This window comes from Aricia agestis, chromosome 2, assembly GCF_905147365.1.
Source record: "Aricia agestis chromosome 2, ilAriAges1.1, whole genome shotgun sequence".
NCBI lineage: Eukaryota > Metazoa > Arthropoda > Insecta > Lepidoptera > Lycaenidae > Aricia > Aricia agestis.
The window spans coordinates 8415843-8438717 of record NC_056407.1 but is presented as its reverse complement, the minus strand read 5'-3'; the positions used below and the strand labels follow the sequence as shown (position 1 = coordinate 8438717).

Genomic DNA, 22875 nt, shown 5'->3' with positions numbered 1-22875 from the left:
ACCGAAATTAGATTTCCCAGCTTCATCGCCGGTACATTCGGCGCCATTAAAATATGTAATCCCTAAAACGACGTATAACAGCAGTAAAATTGTTATCTCGGGTTCAAAGAGAAAAGGCTCCTATGCTCTAGGATTTTATGACCTAATTCGCGATTATATAACTCGATCGTAGATTCGACTCGAACTGTTCCGGCTCCCTTCATTTCGTAGTAACAGTTAAAATAGACGCTGATTAGATAAAATCAATATCTATTATCCGTTGCAGCCTTATTTAGCGTTCACGACTTTATTCGACTGCGAATAAATTCTGTAGACTTTCAAATTAGGGCATCGAATTCTAGAAACTTCTTTCAAATTTAATTCGAGATAGACATGTGCAGCTATTTAAGTATATCCCCTCCATCGAAATACAATGCTGTGGAAGAGTAACTAAGTCAGATAAAAAAATCCCCAAATGCACATCGAGACGTACTTTTCGCCGGTTGTACTATAACACTTCGGTCGGTTCCCATAGCTACATGCTTATGACTTAAGGACTGATTTTTGAAGGGTCAAATTCTGTAGTCAGAGGGTTAAATGTACGACAGTTCTTAATTTACTTTACTAGTCGATCTCTCGAGTCGAAAGTGCCCAAGTGTGTGCGCAGTACACAAGAACGCTCTCTATTTTACTCTCATAACCCAGTGGGGCGGAAGACCGACACGACCGGTGAGAGATCAGGCGCAGGACCGACTTTTTACATGCCCATCCGACGCATGGATCATCTTACTTGTCAGACAATCAGGTGATCAGCCTGAATTGTCCTAACCAAACTTGGAAATAACATGTTTCCAACGTGGGAATCGAACCCACGACCTCCGAGTCAAGAGCCGCGCTCTATACCACTAGACCAGGGAGGCGTTGGTTCCGATGAAGGGGTAACAGACAGACAGTTAGCCAGGCAGACACACTCTCGCATAAATAATTTTAAATAAATTCCGTGATAAATGTGTAAAAAGTTCTAAGCCATCTCCATTTTGTTTTTCAGCAACTACGCGATGGTGCAGGCTCTCGCTCATGATGGACACGAGGTGAGTGCTCGATAATGAAATTGATGAAACAGCTTTTTATGTGCCATGTAGTTTTACTGCTGTTATAAACCTGACAAAGGACCCTAAAACATTAACACTCAGCAGTAACGTCTATAATCACAAAACCTTATCAGACTGTTTTCATACTCTTTTGTTTGGATATGAAAAGGGCATACATTTTTAAATAAGTACATATTTTTAAGTTTTTTGTTAAATTAAAGCCCTTGCCTTACGGCTTCACTAATAAAAGTTTAATAGTTATTTTAATTCTTATTAATTTCATGAAGGTTCTGACATCATTTAACTTCGTACTTTTTCTGTAAAACTCCTCATTACATTAATGTTAAGAAATGATTAAATGTGTCTGTCCGGCCGTAATACCGCACAAATCAGAATACGCTTTCAAAATTTTATCATCAGCTATGCTCCTGTAGCGAACGTACAATATTTCGCGCACGCTCCACGACAGCAAAGAGCAACTGAGCCAACTATTTCTTTTGTGGAAACTTTCGGTGGAAAATATTCGGAATTTAACCTTTTACGTTCAGATGGCGACAGGGACGATCTCACAGCAGCAGGGGCTGCAGGACAAAGGCTACGAGGAGTGGGTGGGGGAGATGATCGGCATGCGGGAGATACTGAGGAGGTTCGCCAACATCTCGCGCTCGGAGATCGTGGGCACGCGCGCGCCCTTCCTCAAGCCCGGCAGGAACACGCAGTTTAAGGTTCGTTTTTTCGGGTTCCGTACCCAAAGGGTAAAAACGGGACCCTATTACTAAGACTTCGTTGTCTGTCCGTCTGTCTGTCTCCAGGATGTATCTCAATAACCGCTCTATAGCGGTTCTTGAGATACATCCTGGAGACTTAAATATATTATGTATCCTGGAGAATGAATATAGCGGTTCTTGAGATACATCCTGGAGGAGAAAATTTTAGAAGTCTAGCTATCTAGACTTCTGAAATGTTCACAGATTGTATATATCTATTGCCGCTATAACAATAAATACTGAAAACAAAATAAAATTAATATTTATATTTATTTCCCATGCAACAAACATGATTTTTTCGGCCTTTTGCTCTATATCAATAATGGCAAGAGGTAGGCACTAGATTTTTCACACATTCTTTTGTTATATTATGTGTACTTTAATATTTAATAATAATATTAAAATAAAATAAAAGTATAAGGTGGGTTCCCATACGAAAAATACAATTTTTAGCCTATTTTTGCTCTGTATCCGAACGGAACCCTTCATGCGCGAGTCCGACTCGCACTTCTCAGGCCGTTTTTTTTTTTTTTATAAAATAAGGGGGCAAACGAGCAAACGGGTCACCTGATGGAAAGCAACTTCCGTCGCCCATGGACACTCGCAGCTTCAGAAGAGCTGCAGGTGCGTTGCCGGCCTTTTAAAGGGGGAATAGGGTAATAGGGGAGGGTAGGAATGGGAAGGGAAGGGAATAGGGGAGGGTAGGGAAGGGAATAGGGTAGGGAATTGGGCCTCCGGTAAACTCACTCACTCGGCGAAACACAGCGCAAGCGCTATTTCACGCCGGTTTTCTGTGAGAACGTGGTATTTCTCCGGTCGAGCCGGCCCATTCGTACCGAAGCATGGCTCTCCCACGTATGCGATTTTTTTATGGTTGAGCACGGTGAAAGATGGAAGGCTTTGGTCATATAATATTTTGTATTTGGGTTTGTTACAGTGCACGATAAGATTTTAATGGATGAGGTTTTAGCTAGTGAGCGTTAGTAGTTCCGAAAATTAAGGGAAAAGTTATATTTTTTTACGATTAAAATTTTGTGTTAATAAAATTAAAATTTTAATCGTAGGATTCGGAATCGTAGGATAGCGTAATCGAGCGATTGTTGCTCATGGACATGTCGCAATACGTAACAACTGGAGATGTGAGTGGAAGAAGCAGATAACTAACATTTTATAACATAAAGACAATTACTCATTAATTTATTCCTTTATTATTTAAACAAACCTTGTGTCTTACCTACTTCATCATCTAGATAATATTATATCTGGCTATACATAAAATCCACATTTTTTATTTCAAATAATTTGCCTAGCCCTAAAGCCTCCAGTAATGCAAAAAAACGACAATTTTTTAAACTGCTAATACCTTATCTGCTTCATCCACTCATACCTTCAACTCTCTGTGCGTTCAAGTTGTTACAACCTACGATTTAAGAAGCTATCTTTATATTCCGAGAACATATTATACAATAATAATATTATATACTCGTAGTAATAGATTACCATTTCGTGCCATTCTAAGATCAGACACGCACGCCCCATTTCTCAGCCTGGCAACACGCATTTCAAGGTGTGATATTAATTTCAATTGTAATAAAATTAATAATTTCTCTCTATTGTTATATAAAGTTTGTGAGTTCTCAAAAGAAATTCTTTTTATGCTTTATTACGATCCAAGGATTCTTATCTCTTATTCTTAAAACGAAAGACACTGATTGGGTTTGAATTCAGAAAATAAAGAAATTTCCAGAATTCGGAAAAAGTTGGCGAAGTGCGAGTCGGACTCGCGCACGAAGGGTTCCGTATCGTTATGTATAGAGCAAAAATATAATTGACGATTTTGTGAAAATTTCAAGGGCCTACCTGTCAATAATGGCAACTTTTGATATGTAGTAAAATTATTTTGGTTTTTAGTATTTGTTGATATAGCGACAACAGAAAGACACAATCTGTGCAAATTTCAGAAGTCTAGCTATAGCTGTGGTTCTTCAGATATAGCCTGGAGACAAACAGACAGACGGACAGATAACTATGTCTTAATGATAGGGTCCCGTTTTTACCCTTTGGGCATGGATCCCAAAAATACATAATTATTATAAACTGCTACTTTAACATGGATAAAAGATCATGTTAAATACTCTCACAATATTTGATTCTATATTGGCAGTATGCATACTTAACTAGGTAACGTAACGTAACTTTAATAAGCTAACACTTTTTGTTACTTAGCTGTTTCAAATACTAATCCGAAATAGTTTAAAAGCATTTAAATTAAATTCGGCTAAACGTACATAGAAACGTTAGATAACTTTCCCATTAACACATGTCAATATTAAGTTAGCAATTTAAATTATAAAACACAGAGTAAAATTACAGCGATAACGAGGTCCTGAATTATTTAGCAGTAATTAGAGTTGTATGCGATATGTCTGTGTCATTCATTAGCCACTCTGTACGGTTTTCACACTAAACTACAATAATGCTGCCGTTCTTCTTGTTATGTCATTTAAATAACAGCAGAATTAGCACGGCCATAGAAAAAATCTAAAAAATACTGAATGGTTTTAGCGACAAAATAAGAAACATTTCCTTTGTCAATCGGTTATTTTGTCTATTCTTTCGTAGAAAGAAACCCTTTCTATGATCACCATACTTAGCGTGCACAAGAATGCAGCGCCTATAACGTCCCGTAAAAGTAGTACCTACTTTTCCTCCAAAAGATGTTGGGATTAAAAAAAATGCATTTCATAACATAAAAGTTCTGCCATGCTGAAAAATCGCAGTCGCATCGCAGCTTTCTGCGTTGCGAATTTGTAGTTCTATGTGCAAGCGTGTACAGTAACTTTCAACCTATGTTACCGGTAACATGACCCTTTTTGCCCAAACAATAGTCAATATTTAATTAGCTAATATTGACGTGTTTACCTGTGCATTTAGCATAGCAATTTATGTGTTCGACTATTATATGGTTCGGTCGATTTTATGTATGGCCGATTTCAATGTGGCATTCGTATGTACAATCAGGGAATAGGGATATTTGTTTTGTTTGTGTTGTAATGAATTGTCGTGATTCAGTTTTATGTTAAGCAAAATCAATTTTTTTTTTAAAATGCAATTACGTTTTTATCCTCTGGGTACGGAACCCTAAAAAGTAACTCTTTTAGCGCCGCTTCTTTGACAACGAACTCAATACAGGGACTCATACACATCTTTTATATTATCACTTAGTTTTGTTACATCTTGTATTTAATAACTATTTGTTTTTCTGGATAATGGAGATAGAAGGATAATCTCAAAAATACAACTATCTCTGTTTACATAAAAAATAAAATAGGGACCATGGCATAGAAATCGTGTTAATTGGTTGTTATGACCTATATATTTTAAGTCTTATTCGCAGCAATAGTAATTTATGAAGACAAAGATAAAATAAGTATTTTCTTTCACTTTTACACTCATGGGTTTCTGCCGTAGATGTTTTGTGTATCAAATATTCGCGGTTTCAATTTCAGTATTCCTTTCAAGTACATTCTTCTGCCGTGAACATCACAAGAATATAGTGGTGCTGTGAAAGCTATCTAAAAATGCAACTGCGCCCTGTCAGAATGACTACAGAGAGACTTCAATACAGAGTAACTTCAATGTTGAATATTCAGCCATTTGTTCGCTTCGATTTACTTAGCTCGGATAAAGTTCTGAACTACGTGTGCAAATCAGCTTATTGTCAGACTGTGCTCTCCCAGTTTTATGTTATTGAATTTGGGGGAGAAGCGATTATTACTGCGGTGGTAGATATACCTTCACAGTTCGCCGCGTAGTGCTTTCATTGCACTTTGCATTGAGTTGCAAAGTTGAAAATAACTTTCATATTTTTTGTGACAAAGTTTAAATCCGCTTTGAAATATGGATGTTTTTGCCTTTGGTTGAACAAGTAACAACTTGTTATTTTTGAGTGACTTAAATCCGTACGTAAAATTTGTTTTACTATTACCCAATACATGCGTAAATGAAAAGTAACTGCTTGGCTATGATTCGTCTACTACTGCTTATGATGTTTCACTTTAAAAAAGTACTTATAATTTTTGTTTATGTTTTGGCCGAGTTTTTGGATCCAGCGACTATATCGCAATCATGTATCTAAACTTATAGCATAATAAATAAAAATATATACAATTGTCTACTTGTTTTAAAAAGTAGGGACTACTATATCTCTTAAAGCTACGCGTCCACCGGGTTGGAATCGGAGCATACGGTGCGGACGGAGCGTCGTCATTTATAATTATTTGTCAGGTACAGAAATGACGTTCCAGTGCACGCAGTACCATATAAATCAATACAAAGCAACAAATCCGTACGCTCCCATTCCGATTCGGTAGACGCGCACCTTAACAATACTACTCTTGACACGGCTAACAAGATTCAAAATATCTCTTTCCATTGATCCTAGACGAGTTAACTACACAGATTCAATTGCACTAACAGGTGTTGGAAGACTTCGGGTACATCTACGACAGCTCTGTGGGCGTGCCGCCGCTGCCGATCCCCGTGTGGCCCTACACCCTCGACTACAAGATCCCGCACGAGTGCAAGTCGGGCACCTGTCCGACCAAATCCTTCCCAGGTACGTAAACCTTATGCTACAGCAATAAGATCGATAATCGCCTGTCTGCGTCCCACCAAATCATTCCCAGGTCCGAACCGACTTAGTGTCTATTTTGAACTTTACACCACGGTTATAGGGTCTGAAAGTGGTAAATATAGCGATCGTACAAAGCTTGAACTTTGTAGTAACTTGGACATGTGAAGTGGCGAGCATAGGAGATGTAGGCGACGTAAATACTTTGTAACTATCCATGAATAATATGTTAGTACAAAATACAAAGTACGAAGGAAAAAATGCGACATAAAGATTTACTAAATAGTTTTATTATTTGCGTTATGCAATACAATATAGTGCACACATTAAATACTTACATTTGCACTGTTTTTACACTAAATTTACTTACTTTTTATTTAAAAAATCCAAATATCGGATATGATCAACATTTTTACCGAATTCAAGAAAAGGAGGCTATTAAAATCCTAGCTTCAGTTATTATATAGTGAGTGTGGCAAAGTGCGCCTACCCGGTTAGTACGCCATATAGCTATAATTCCATACTGTTGATTGGAAATTTCTACTCACTATAGATAAACTAACAGCAAAGTGTGCCAAAGTTCTCTGACCAATACAACCAATAAGTTCACGACTTTAAAAATGCAGCACCTAATCCGTGTCACCTTTCGCTTGTTTGGCCAACTTAGTTGTCTTTGGCTTTAGAACTAGATATCGCCTTTGGAACTAGCTTTATTAAACCAAAGTGACTTAACTATACTTTAACAACTTTCCTCCTCGAGTAGCCTTATAACTTTTAGTCTGGTTTCAAGTAGCTTTATTTAGTTTAATTAATTTATATTTATGTAACTGTTTATTGCACACACAACTTTTTAACATTATATATTATACACAGAAGAAAAACGACACAACAGGTACTGCTTATCTCTAATAGAAATTATTTTTTCTTCCAACAGTCCTACATTAATTTTATTCTAATGAATTATTAGTGTTAAAAATAACGAAGCCTCTTGGTGTCAAAATTTAATTAATTCAGTGCCTTACTGAAATTTAAATTTATTTCAGTATATTGAAAACTTTTAAAAAATTGGGAAGAAACCGTAATTGAACATATGACTATATAACATTTAGATATTCATAGAAGGGTTATTAAATATTAATTCCTTAAATATTGTAATGATTATCCTACTAATATTTTAATTTATATTTATCATAATATTTTAGATATTCTTAAAAAGGTTAATTCCATTGTTATTAATAATAATTCATAGTAATAATTATTAATAACAATGGATGCATTATTTAGCCAAGCGAACATTCATATTTATACAAAATGGTGTTCCGACTTACAAGATCCGAACTCTGTAAAGTAATATATCGCCTCATGGTGAAAATTCTACGCAACATCTTGTTTTAGTTCGGCAAAGTTTTCAATATTAGTTCCAACTTATAACGGAACCACTTAAATATAATGAAATAACTTAGTTGCCTTATGGTTACACATTTGTGAGAAAAAGTTTTTATCACATTTTGCTACTGTTTTGACCTTTATCATCATTTAGCTCACGTTCTATGTAGAGAAAGCGTAAGTCCATTGTGGTCTTTTCTCGACATGAGATGTATATAAAATGCGTCTTTAGGTACTAACAAAAAGAGACAGAGAAATAAAGCATTATATTGGAACTAAGTAGTTACTATTGCCATGGACGTAGCCAGCCTTGGGCTCAGGGTGGGACAGCAGTCAATCTATCCCCCCCAACCCCTACGGATATTAACTATTTTTGTTGTTAGTAAAAGAAAAAAAATGTTTGTTTAATTAGGCACCTTATAGGTCAGAGCCACGGTGGGGCAAGCGAACCAGCTTGCCCCAGTGTGGCTACGCCCATGACTATTGCCATACAATAACGCATGGGACGCGCTGTTAGTATATCAGTGATCAGATGGCGCGTTATTAGTTGCTATTGTACCCATACTCCGATTGTCTACGCAGTTTCTCGTAAAGTTATGTACAGCCTATTCTGTGCTTGGTATAAGGGTATATATCAACAAGCACGCGCCGTACGCGCCGATGTACATGAAATGTATGAACATGAAATGATGTGAAACCTCTCACATTGGTTGTTGCACCTGGGAGATGTGTCACAGTTTTAACTAGTACAGCTCCCAACGCTAAAATCACTGATCTCGTATTGAAATTAAATATGCCTTATTTATAAGCTTTTCAATGTATATGATTTGAAATAAATAAAATTATTATATTTATTCGTCCGCACCGTACGCGCCGCATTGCGTGAACTATGCGGTGTGTTCGGCGCGTACGATGCTGACAAATGTGCGATCAGCTTAAGACTATTGTAGTGCCGCGAGCGCAGAAAATAGGTATTTGGAAAACCATTCTCTGTCGCCACAGCGCTCGGCCCCCGCGCAAACGTGCGATAGAGAGAGTTGCAGTTCGGCTGTGATTCTGGGTATTTTTAGACAAAAATCGCGTTTCGGGGCATAACGTTTTGCATCCCCTACACTGTACTAAAACTAATATTTTTTCAGCAGAATCTAATCTACGCTTGTACGTTTTGGTTTGTTTGAAATTTTACGTTGTTTTTCAAATACAAACCATTTAAAATGAGAAAGATTTGAGCTTAAAAACCTAGATTTCAGAAGCTCGTAACTTTCAAACTAACAAAAATTTTGATAAAAAGAAAACGTAAAAGCATAGTTTTCACTAGAAGCAATAACATAGTGAAAAATCGTTGTAATCGGATAAGTTTTAGGGGTAGCAAAACGTTATGGCTTTTTGTATGGAGATGGACCCGGTAGTCGATCCTCTTATTGTGTATTATGTAATATTATTATGTCAAGATAAAAAAAAATGTATCTCAGGTTTGTGGGAGGTGCCGTTCAACGCTCACTATGTGGAGTCCTACGAGGGCGGCCACTGCCCATACCTCGACCAGTGCGTGCTGCACAATCATGACTCCGATGATGTAAGTATATTATTAAAACGTAGTTCCTTATCGCGCGTTGCGCCTTAGGCTAGGCTGAAAAAGTTGTAACGACACTTTTTTATTAGTGCCTGCATGGTATGCAGAGGGCGTTAATAGTATTCGTTGTTATTAGTATTCCTGGGCGTCAGTAGATGGCATTTTTTAAATATTTTTTGAGTGTATAATATGTATACTTACAGGTTTTTTGAACATAAGAAAGAACTTCGTTCCAACGTGGAAAACTTCCTTCACGTTTTTGTCACCTACATAACGAAGAAGTCCCAAGTTCGTTACCAGTTTAAAGTTTTTCTAAGATAATATTAATGTTATGCGTGTTATTTCCTGTTTGTTATTTAATTTAGCAGTGAACGTAATAACTAGAAAGTATCCGTGTCTTAAATTAAAATTATATTAATTAAATACAAACCTTTATAGTTTCTAATTTCTAACTTCCAAAACTTTTTCAAATGTGCAAAAGGCTCTACAAAATTGTACATTTGATTCGCTTAGCGTCGATACGAAACCATATTATGTGCTAACTTATAAGTTAATACTACCGACCGAGTTGTACAAACAGCTTAATAACTTCAAGTCTAGTAAGCCTTAAGCGCAGCTCGCAACTGTGAAGCCTAAAAAAGGTAAAAAAGCACTTAATCCTAGGTACGATATTAAGCTGTAAATTTAATATTTGAAACGGAGTTTTGCCGCACTTGTTATGTCTCAACAGGCTGCGTGTAGTTATTTTACCATAAATTAATTGTACGGGACGGAAAAGTTTTGTAATTTTGGAGTTTGCTCATTAATATTTTTGAGATCTGAATAATAAAATGCGGTAGTAATATTCGTCGTCGTCCTAAAAAATTTGAGAATATAGTATTTTCTAAAGTAGACGTTGACGTAGACGTCAATTTATTATATCAACAAGTCAAGACCTATTTACTTGTTTATATAATAAATTAAAATATAATAACTATAAAAAATTATAAGGAATCGAGATCTAACTGCACTTATTCAATTCTAGATTAAGTATTTAATCTACCGGAATACTCAAATGATCAATTAGGAAAATTTGCTAGGCAATTACAATTGAGTATTTGTCTTACTTCCACTCAAACTTTTATTTCTTACAATAAAATTTAATTGGCAATGAATTGTGATAATTACTGAAATCCGCCTTTAATTTGATGAGATGATATTTTATATATTTTTTATATACTTACTGTACTCTTTGAAACGTGGCGGTAGCGGGCATTGACTCCCTGTCAAACTCTCAAGTCATCCAACTGACCGCCACTGCCACCGCCACCGCAGGCCGCGTCTGTCTGGGAGACGCTTAATACAGAATTGACATAACCCGACTAAATGACGCAGGCCCGTCATCTGTCTGTGAATCAATTTCTTTGCTGGTACAAACTCAAACTTTAATTTGCCCAGGTACTAGAATGGCTTCAGGAGGACTTCAATCGTTACTATGAGCAGAACCGCGCGCCGTACATGATGCCCTTCCACACCAACTGGTTCCAGATCAAGGCGCTGGAGCGCGGCCTACACAAGTTCCTTAACTGGGCGGCTACCTTGTAAGTAACTGACTAATGGGTTTTATGGGTGACTATACTCTGACCGCTTCAGGGTCAATTTATAATAGCACAGAGTCGAAGCGCAGCGAAGCGCGTCGAAGCGTCAAATTCGCAACAAGTTGAACGAATGCGCGCGGATTCGTCAGAGTGCCTACAGTGATGACACGTAGATTTGCTTGTGTGCGCTTGGATGCGCGAGAATGCGCGCGCACCAAAAAGCGGTGGTCAAGTGAATTCGCGAAAGTGCGCGCGAACGCGCGTGCCTTTTTTAATTCTCAGAAGTAATATGTGCGTTAACGCTTTGGAGTTAAGGTTGAGTTTGTTATGTTCAGTTTTAATAATTCGCTTCAATGCGCTTCGACTCTGCGCTAGTATAAATTGACCCTAAAGCGCGACTCTCGTAGCATACTCGTAGCACACATTTAGTATGCTACGAGTATGCTACGAGAGTCGCGCTTCGGTCAGAGTAATAGATGACGCCCTCCGTTGCGCCTTATCTTGCGGGAACATTTTCCGGGATAAAATGCATTATATGTCCTTTCCCGGGATCTCCATACCAAATTTCTGCAAAATCGGTTCAGAGGTTTGGGCGTGGAGAGGTAACACACAGAGCGACAGACAGATAGACACACTTTCACTTTGTTAGTATGGAATATGGATATGGTTTTTACAATACTTATGATGAAAACCAACTGTGATCGCGAGATCGGGGTAAAGCGTAGCGTCGTCGCAAGATGATAACGCAATGTATGGCCATAATATTATCTGCCTTGCATACACTCTGCGACGACGCAATACATCATCTATCGTACATTGCCGTGCCAATATCTGGGCGGCCACAATAAAGACTAGTATTAATATAAGCTACCAAAGTCGTGTGAATTTTACTTTGCCCGTGATGAAGGGTTAAATTCAACTGGAACTAGAGGACTATGTATGTATAGACAAATAGAAAATAAATAGCCCTGATATGGACGAAATAATAATAATAAAAAAAAACTAGAACTAGAGGGTAGATATAGATCTGATCCACAGATTACAGTAGATATTCCCACAAACAAATTGTAGTTTATTTGAGTTTTAACATTTCACGCATATTTTAATTTAAATGTAATTAATGAATATTGTATGTTTAATGTATAAAATTATACACAAATATTACATTTCTGCGCTCATTAACCTTACGGAGTTTAATAATGCAAAACTCGTACCCGTGCGCACAGTGCTTAAAAGGGATGTAAGGAGTTTTCTTCGCGTTTTAATTTATGAATTATAATTTGGCCGTCATTAATTATTCAAGTGAAACGCCTTCTTTTAATCCCTTAATTATCATGTAAATTATTTCACCAGAGCCGAGAAAAAATATTCTTTTCGATATAAATATTCATGGACCCTAGGCAACTGGTAATGCTCTAGAAAAAACTACAATGAAAATAATTTGACAAGCGAGATCCGACAGAGATGAGATTATATTAGACATACTCGTAAACCATGATATTAGACTACAAAAGAAAATCATTTGTTTTTCCACTTCAATTTACTACATGACTCAGCTTTTGTTATAGACATAGGTGCCAGAGGTAGCATGTAAAAGCTACGCCTCGTATGGTGTGTATTATAACTCACAAACAAATAAACCGTATGACATACGTAAGAAGTAAAATATTTGCTCTCAGTTCTCTGAATAATAAAGACGTGGATGTAAGTCATGTTACGCTCTTTTGTGTTATGTATCTTACGTAAAACTCGCATAATATTTTCTTGTACCTTGTACTAAATAAGCAAGTTTGCGAAATTATTAGGAAAAGTTCTTCTTTGAATATTTTGCATAATGATTACTTTTATTTTGTATAGTTTGATATGAAAGGCTTATTTTTATAGAGGCGATTGCACGTACCTGTAAGTACAATTATTGTAGGGGATATTCATAAGTTATAACCCGTGTTGATGATTGTCTTAATAGCACATTCATTATATTATGATTTTAATTTACAAACTAATGTAGGATATGACTATAATACTTTTCTACTATGATAATTATAATTAAAAGTGATGTAGTAGCGGACGAATACTTGATGCTGCTCATCCAGAGCCGACAAGTTTTACTGACAACTGTCCATTGTATTATACCTGAGGATGAATTTACAATCATTCATGCCCTACAAAACCTACTAAACTTCCAGGAAGGACGTATGGTTCGTGACCATAACGCAGGAACTAACTTGGATGACGGACCCGCGATCCGCGAAATCACTCAACAACTATGACGCGTGGCGTTGCGACAAGCGTGACCTGCCGCCACCGCCCTGCAACCTGTCCAACAAGTGCGCGCTCGCCTTCAAGCCGCCCGATCACAACATCACCGACACGCGGTACATGGAGACCTGCAGCGAGTGCCCGAAGCAGTGAGTATACAACATTATACATCACCCGCACTCTATCGGGTCGCTCAACAACTATGACGCGTGGCGCTGCGACAAGCGCGACCTGCCGCCGCCGCCCTGCAACCTGTCCAACAAGTGCGCGCTCGCCTTCAAGCCGCCCGATCACAACATCACCGACACGCGGTACATGGAGACCTGCAGCGAGTGCCCGAAGCAGTGAGTATACAACATTATACATCGTGACCCGCACTCTATCGGGTCGCTCAACAACTATGACGCGTGGCGCTGCGACAAGCGCGACCTGCCGCCGCCGCCCTGCAACCTGTCCAACAAGTGCGCGCTCGCCTTCAAGCCGCCCGACCACAACATCACCGACACGCGGTACATGGAGACCTGCAGCGAGTGCCCGAAGCAGTGAGTAGGTATACAACATTATACATCGTGACCCGCACTCTATCGGGTCGCTCAACAACTATGACGCGTGGCGCTGCGACAAGCGTGACCTGCCGCCACCGCCCTGCAACCTGTCCAACAAGTGCGCGCTCGCCTTCAAGCCGCCCGATCACAACATCACTGACACGCGGTACATGGAGACCTGCAGCGAGTGCCCGAAGCAGTGAGTATACAACATTATACATCGTGACCCGCACTCTATCGGGTCGCTCAACAACTATGACGCGTGGCGCTGCGACAAGCGCGACCTGCCGCCGCCGCCCTGCAACCTGTCCAACAAGTGCGCGCTCGCCTTCAAGCCACCCGATCACAACATCACCGACACGCGGTACATGGAGACCTGCAGCGAGTGCCCCAAGCAGTGAGTATACAACATTATACATCGTGACCCGCAATCTATCGGGTCGCTCAACAACTATGACGCGTGGCGCTGCGACAAGCGCGACCTGCCGCCGCCGCCCTGCAACCTGTCCAACAAGTGCGCGCTCGCCTTCAAGCCGCCCGACCACAACTGCATCACCGACACGCGGTACATGGAGACCTGCAGCGAGTGCCCCAAGCAGTGAGTATACAACATTAAACATCGTGACCCGCACTCTATCGGGTCGCTCAACAACTATGACGCGTGGCGCTGCGACAAGCGCGACCTGCCGCCGCCGCCCTGCAACCTGTCCAACAAGTGCGCGCTCGCCTTCAAGCCGCCCGACCACAACTGCATCACCGACACGCGGTACATGGAGACCTGCAGCGAGTGCCCCAAGCAGTGAGTATACAACATTATACATCGTGACCCGCACTCTATCGGGTCGCTCAACAACTATGACGCGTGGCGCTGCGACAAGCGCGACCTGCCGCCGCCGCCCTGCAACCTGTCCAACAAGTGCGCGCTCGCCTTCAAGCCGCCCGATCACAACATCACCGACACGCGGTACATGGAGACCTGCAGCGAGTGCCCCAAGCAGTGCGTATACAACATTATACATCGTGACCCGCACTCTATCGGGTCGCTCAACAACTATGACGCGTGGCGCTGCGACAAGCGCGACCTGCCGCCGCCGCCCTGCAACCTGTCCAACAAGTGCGCGCTCGCCTTCAAGCCGCCCGATCACAACATCACCGACACGCGGTACATGGAGACCTGCAGCGAGTGCCCCAAGCAGTGAGTATACAACATTATACATCGTGACCCGCACTCTATCGGGTCGCTCAACAACTATGACGCGTGGCGCTGCGACAAGCGCGACCTGCCGCCGCCGCCCTGCAACCTGTCCAACAAGTGCGCGCTCGCCTTCAATCCTACAACTGCATCACCGACACGCGGTACATGGAGACCTGCAGCGAGTGTCCCAAGCAGTGAGTATATAACATTGTATATCTAAGGAAATTAATTTCTAGGCAGTTGACAGACTAACGTCATTTGCTAGGATTATGTCAATTTAATGTCATTTATGATCTGTCGGCTGGGTTTGACATAACGCGATCTAACTAGTAAATACGTAGGTACCCATCTGCCTAGGAATCAATTTCTCTGATAGTACAATGTGACCCGCGCCCCATCGAGTCGCTCAGCAATTATGACTCGTGGCGCTGCGGTAAGCGCGACCTGCCGCCGCCCTGAAATTGCCCAAGACTCTTCAAAACTTGCGCCATTATTGTAAATGTCAAAATACCAAATCAAAACCAAAGTAACCTAATTTACTGGCCACGTTTTGTAACTCGATATATGCATGTAAATACCATATTATATACTGTATGATACTATGGTCTACAATCTACCAAAACAAGTGAGAAATAGAAAAACTTGAATCGTCTAGCAGCAATGTTGCCCAGAAAACCCCCGACTACATTAACGTTTAGCCAAAATGTTTTTTTTTTGTTTTTTTATTTAAAACTTTAGCACGTTTTGTCCAAAGGCGTTCTCAATGCCTCGTAGCATTTTCTTCCAGCCAAACCTTAGGGTGTTGCAAGGATGGTGAGGTAGAGGTTTACCCCTTCATAAGCTACAACGTTATCAATTTCACAGACAGATACGGGGATAAACACAATATTATAACTTTTAACGCCTACACTCTACAGTCTCCGTCGATAGTTAAAATATTGAGTTTAAAAATAGATTGTTCAAAGTACTCGATATAAAAAAGAAAATATTTTTTATTAAGGAAAAGAAAAACTAAATTCAATATCCTCTTTACAGGTACCCGTGGTTGGGAGACTCCGGTGGAACGGGCATTCCCGGAACCGACAATTATATACCTGATAATTTAAAGAGGAAGTAATTTATACTAGGGTATGCTAAAGTTATTCTCAGTGTTGTTATTAGGTTGTCGAGCTTCTCGAAAGATCGTACCTCCGTAGTTCATCATTTAGTTTTTCAGTTCCACGTTTAGGCTTCCCAACTTTAGATTCACAGTACAAATTATATTTCAAATGAAGTATTTTCTTTATAGAATAAAAATGTATAGACCTAAAATTAAAGTAATCATCTAATCCAAAAATTACTGACGCCTACCTAGCGCGCGTTTGTGCGCCGCAGAGCCTTATGTAAACGTTTTCTATTTTCCCAGCGTTTACTATTTGAAATCGGTTTAATGGATTTTAAAATTTATCAGATTATGTTAACCGTTGGAACTTTGTGACAAATTCTTCTGGTGAATTCTACCAACCGGACTTTAATCCGGTAAATTTAATAACCGTAGTTTACTAATCAAGAGACCGATACCCCGAGGCGAGGACTCTCCGATATGAAATTTAAATTTATCTATAAAATTTTGCTGAGGTACCTCGTAATTTCATATATTCCCCTAGAGATTATTTTGTGACTATTGAAATATTTCAGTTCAGTCGTTCCTTAATTAAAATTGAAATGTTCAATACGGAGTTTCGTGCCGGGAAATTTTCCATTTTTCGGCCACGTTTGGATATGAATATTATTATATTCAATCTTCATCATATTCCACTTAATGAATTTTATTATGGTGTCTCGCAGAAATATCTCAGAATTTATTTTTGTTTCATTATAATATCCGCTCGCCGATCCGGAGTGCCGAAATAATTAATCCGGCAAATATGTATAATATGTATTTGTGAACTATGGCACTTAATATGTTCTTATATTATCTATAGCAATATTTGGACTTTGCACTATACTATACCTAATATTTTAAAACTAAACTGTTAATATCCTTGCCACTCACTTATTACTGATAACAGTCATGTCATATTTTGTACAATAATTGAAACTTAAAATTGAATTCAAATAGGTATTATATAGATACGAAATATATTATAATTAGTTCTGTACATTCTGTACACAAAGATAATGACAATAACTAAGTAAGTTAAGACGATGAGCCTAGCATAATATCTTATGCCTAGGCAAGGTTGCTCAAGTAATCTAGGTGCTATTTAAATTAATATTACAGTTACACGCAGAAGTTAACAGAAACAACTGCGTTAGATTATTTAAATATTGTAGAAAATGCCTAGTCGCCTTACATGTTTGTCATTATTATTAAATAAAAGTATCCATTATAAACTTGTTTTATTTAATTTGTAAATTGAAATTGCAGGAGGTATGATTTCGAACAATTCCTCAAAGCACTCCCCGTGATACAACCGGTTAGCTTTGTCTACACTGTGCTTTTTTCTGTTCGTCAAGGGCATGCGTTATAACGCAGTTAACAGCATAGATAATACAAATATATATATAGAGAGTTAACAGCGAACGTGAGGAATGCCCGCGACGCATGCCCTCTGACCGTATCCAAAACTTCAAAAATGACAATATCGGCGTTGCGTTCTTTGACGCATTCAATTAGTGAATGCGCCAATATGAAAGTTGATGACGAAAATTGAAGATGAAAGTGCACAGTTTGGACATAGCTGAGGATGCAGAGTGATACAGTTGATAGTGTGTCCCGCACGCGCCCCCGCCCCGCTCTGCCTCGCCTACGGTTGCCATCACCCAAATTCCCTTCGCCGGTCAGGCACGACAAAATTCCCCGGACATTTGGCCAAAATGTGGTTTTTTCCCCGGACACCTCTTAAACAGTATTTACGATAACGTCTTGCTTTAATTTTTGCTTTTCCAACAAGAATTTGTAAAAATCTGACTAACTCAAGTCCGTGCAAGAAACCGTGTGTATGCTTAGCGAGTTTTTATCTTTCGTTTATTGCTGCATGACTTAAAAGTTAAATTTCTCTCATCAAAAGTGTCTGGATTTCAACCGGGCATTTTTCAAAAACCGGCCGGACGCATCCCGGACGCCCTTCAAACTAGGACAAATCCAGGGAAATCGGGACGGATGGCAACCCTAGCCTCGCCCCACCTGATTTTTTATCGAGATATCTTTAAAATGTGCGTGACCTATACATTATAGCAGGAACTACTGCGAATTCTAATGTAGACTACGAGCAATAGTTGTTAGTACAACTAACAATAATCTCACCTACAAAATGGACCTTTTGGGTTGATTAAAGGCCACATCCCAGTGGAATAGCACCGGTAATACGGGAATAGTGATGGTACAGGAACACGCAGGTACCTAAACGATATGATTATTATTATGTCCGTAGACCTTTCCCGACCTACGATCTACGAGTGCTGCTATTAGGTTTCCATCTCAAGTATACTTCTAACTACTAAGAGTATTACCCTACGAATATAGTTTTTATTATTCGTAGGTATTATATACCTCTATTTTGTAAGAGGGTGTTATAAAAATATAATATTTCATATTATAATACAATATTTTCCGTACATAATTAACGCAAAGAATTCTAGTTTAAATAGAAGATTTTGACTTAACGTATGTCATACAAGTACCTACAAGTAACTCATGTCTACTAATAATAATTAGTACCTGGATGACCGAGCTTTGCTCGCTATAGCAAACACTCATTGACTTCGTGTTACTTAATAACGCCATCTGCTGGTCGTTAAAACAATTAGTTGCTCACATAATAGTATTATTATTCGCCAATAGATGTCAGGAAGAGTCATATTTTTCAGTTTATCGATTATCGATAAAACACGAATTTTCCGAGAATGATTCCTAGCTAGATCGATTTATCGCCTCCGAAACCCCCTATATACTAAATTTCACGAAAATCGTTGGAGCCGATTCCGAGATTCCAATTATATATATATATATATATATATATATATATATATATATATATATATATATATATATATATATATATATATATATATATATATATATATATATATATATATATATATATATATATACAAGAATTGGTCGTTTAAAGATATAAGATAAGATTGTTGTCATTGCTTTTGCATTGATTTAATTTAGTTGTAAAATTGATATATTATGTTACGGTTATAGGCCCACAATGCTGCAAAACTGTAGTGTATGCTTTGAAAATCGTATATTCAATATTAATATGACTTTCTATTCTATTGGATTTTAAAAAGAAGTAATTAATTGCGTATGCCATTTAAAAATTTGGTTTGCAAAAATAACCGCTAATAAATCATTTCGTCAGCATACAAAGATTTTGTTAACAATAAATAAAATCAGGCTGCAATTCGTGTTTTGTAAATAATCATGACAATGGTCAGCAATTCAAACACAAACTGGCAGCGAGTTTTATTTTGTATCTACAAAATAAAAAGTCACTTAGCAGAATAATTACTTGGTCAGCAAGGTAATATACATTCGGTCAGCAGAGAAAAATTTCAGTATTTTATTTCATTTCATTATTAATGAAAATATCATTATTAACAGAAGGCCTACTTACCACGGATACCAAAGCGGGGGACGGGGGCTAGGGGGGGCGCAGCCCCCCGCCAAAACAAAAACAAACAAAATCCAGAAAGTCCAAAGGTAGGTTAGGTTAGGTTAGAACTTAGACCACAACACAGAGGGAGTCGAGTCGATGCGAGCGTACTGCGGCAGCAGCCGGCGACCGTTATAAAATAAAAGGGGGGCTAGGGGGGCGCAGCCCCCCGGCAAAACAAAAACAAACAATCCAATTTTAGCGGCACTAAAATGATTTTTTTGCTTATTCTCTGAGTGCTTACCTAAATTTTATTAGGTATAGGCAGTTTTTATTATTCGTAGGGTATAGGCCACTCATTGCAGCTTTGATAAGTACTCAGATGTCAAAAAAAAAAAATTTACTGCTGTTTAAAATGATATATGTATTGCAGACTGATTTATAAATATTTGATGAACACAAGTTGCTGTCCACCTATCAATTTTAGGTTACCAATTACATATTTCTGCTCACAAATATACCAATACTTTGCTAACCGTTTAACTAACACCCATTTTAAAAGCACGTCATTTCTCGAAACGTATCTCCGGTGGAAAAGAAACGCAGAAAGTTAGTACGTTTTTATTATATACTTGTATATAACAAAAAGTAGGTATGTACACATAAAATATAATTAACTACGTTTTTCTCAAAAAAAAAAGTTATCAAGCTGCACTATATATCATAAAGTTATTATACCTACCTATCGGTAGGTATATTAACTTTATGCTATATATATGTCGCAGGGAAAAGAGGATATCAGGAATTTCACGATATCCCTAGGGATATCACGACATCCCGGCAGATGCCGAATATTCTTGTTTATAACGTCTTCTTACTAAAAATATCTAGTGATATGTCATTTCACTTAACTAACTCTAGTGAAATGTCAGAAAAGCGGATACCGCCGAATAAAAAATCGAGCCACGCATTTTTCTCGCTCGCTCTAGTACCCACACGGGCACTAGTGGGAGTGCTGGCGCGGCTCGTCTAGCTATAGCGGTTCTTGAGATACAGCCTGGAGCCAGACAGACAGACGGAGCGACAGTTTTACCCTTTGGGTACGGAACCGTAAAAACTAATCGAAGATCTGGAGTACCTGGAGTACCTGTGTTTTCTAATCAGCGTCACCCTGATTAGAAAACACAAGAGCCTAACCAAACTATTAGAGATCGACATGCCTTTACAAAAAATATTCAACTTGGTAGGCCGCTTCATTCGACGTCAAAAATCAAAGGTCTGAAGCATCTGATGAAGAACCCTCAGCTGGTTTTCAGAGATATGGTGATGTCCCCTCAGATCTGCTATGTTTGCATTACACATGTGATAATAATAATAATAACTCCCACACCGGTTTCGGCGACGGTGGCTGGTTTCATTGAAACCACGCCAGTTACGCAGGATAAATTTTATAGTGCCCAAGTGTGTGCGCAGTACACAAGAGCAAGACGGAAGACTGACACGACTGGCGAGAGATCAGGTGCAGGACCGACTTTTTACATGCCCATCCGACGCATGGATCATCTAACATCATACTTGTTAGAGTAAGATGTTAGATGATCCTATCAAAGTACCCGTGTGGGTACTAGAGCGAGCGAGAGAAATGCGTGGCTCGATTTTTTTTCGGCGGTCTCCGCTTTTCTGACATTTCACTAGATTTAGTTTAGTGAAATGACATATCACTAGATATTTTTAGTAAGAAGACGTAATAAACAAGAATATTCGGCATCTGCCGGGATGTCGTGATATCCCTAGGGATATCTTGAAATCCCTGATATCCTCTTTTCCCTGCGACATATATACTCATCGAGACTTGTCAGACAAGTCGAGACAAAAACATATCTAAAATGTATCTCGGAGCCAATTAGGTATGTTATCTCGGAGAAATATGTTGAGTTCTGTGAAACACGAGCCAATAATACGAAAAATGGGATACACAAGTTGATCTGATTTATAATATGAGCAGATAACGAGGATTGTCAGTTCTCGTCTGAGATCCGACGTCGCAGATTTAATTTGAGATTGCGCTGCGAGTGTACGGAAACTTTGCCCATTCCTGGCTGCCGTATTTGTTATGTAACTCATATTACACTCTCACCTCGTTCCGTACAATTTATTACGAATTTATGATTGCGTTAATGTAATACCATTAGTTTTATTAATTAAAAACGAGCGTGTTTACCGCGGGGATGGAGTTGGGAATTATGTTACTCGTTCGCTTGGTCGTCGTTAATGTGAAGGATAACGTTTAAGAATACTTTATATTACGGTGAATATTGTTTGTTCCCCCTATATTTAAAATATTTTTTTATTTCTACCTAAAGCTGTTATCTGTAGCTAAGCCTAACGAAAAACAGATAAAGCGCTATTAAACTTAATATTAATAAGACATATTTTGTAAGAGTTGTTGGTATAGCGCACACAACATTGATTTTTAAATCTTGCCTGAAATTATATACTGCGATCAAACTCGAGCACGCCACCGAAACAACCGTCATAACCAAACACGAGAAATATATTTCATTTGAAACATAAAGTCAGAAGAGTATGCCTCGGGGCGAATAGCCGTTACAAACAAATGTGCCTAAATAAATATTGGCCTAGGTATGTGGTTAGTGGGTCGTAGTTAATAAGGTCGTGTGTTGCTCCCTCGAGCATGCAATAAACCTCCATAAAATATAATAAGACTTTTAGGTGGCGCGATGAGAACGCTGAACGCCGCATAAACTCTAATGCCGGTAACGACGTAATGAGCCGTTATTAACGTATATCTGGGCCTGCAACCCCGGTATAATTGCAAGAATTTTCTAAATTAACTTTATGCCAGGCGTTATTTAGTTTTTAGTATTTAGTTATATTAATCTATACTAATATTATAATTCTGCAGAGTTTGTTAGTTAGTTTGTTTGTTTGTTTGAACGCGCTAATCTCAGGAACTACTGGTCCGATTTGAAAAAATCTTTCAGTGTTAGTTAGCCTATTGATCGAGGAAGGCTATAGGCTATATTTTATCACGCTAAGAATAATAGGAGCGAAGAAATAGTGGAAAATGTGGAAAAAACGGGGGAAATTATATGAAAGGGCTTATTTGAACGCGCTAATCTCAGGAACTACTGGTCCGATTTAAAAAAATCTTTCGGTGTTAGATAGTCCATTTGTTGAGGAAGGTTAAAGAATATATTTTATCACGATAAAACTAATAAAAGCGAAGAAATAGAGGAAAGTGTGGAAAAAACGGGGGG

At 38.8% G+C, this 22875-nt stretch overlaps 1 protein-coding gene across 1 annotated transcript in view; it reads left to right on the top strand.

The window, feature by feature from the left end:
* The window catches only part of LOC121739626 (chitin deacetylase 1), a 38860-nt gene extending 21476 nt beyond the window's left edge, over nt 1-17384 (top strand). The window contains exons 6-12 of the mRNA XM_042132129.1: nt 1028-1070; nt 1619-1795; nt 6317-6455; nt 9329-9432; nt 10867-11009; nt 13193-13414; nt 16041-17384. Of these exons, the coding sequence (XP_041988063.1) occupies nt 1028-1070; nt 1619-1795; nt 6317-6455; nt 9329-9432; nt 10867-11009; nt 13193-13414; nt 16041-16122 (910 nt within the window). The 3' untranslated portion in view covers nt 16123-17384. The remainder of the gene's footprint in view (nt 1-1027; nt 1071-1618; nt 1796-6316; nt 6456-9328; nt 9433-10866; nt 11010-13192; nt 13415-16040) is intronic.
* The last annotated feature ends 5491 nt before the right edge of the window (nt 17385-22875 follow it).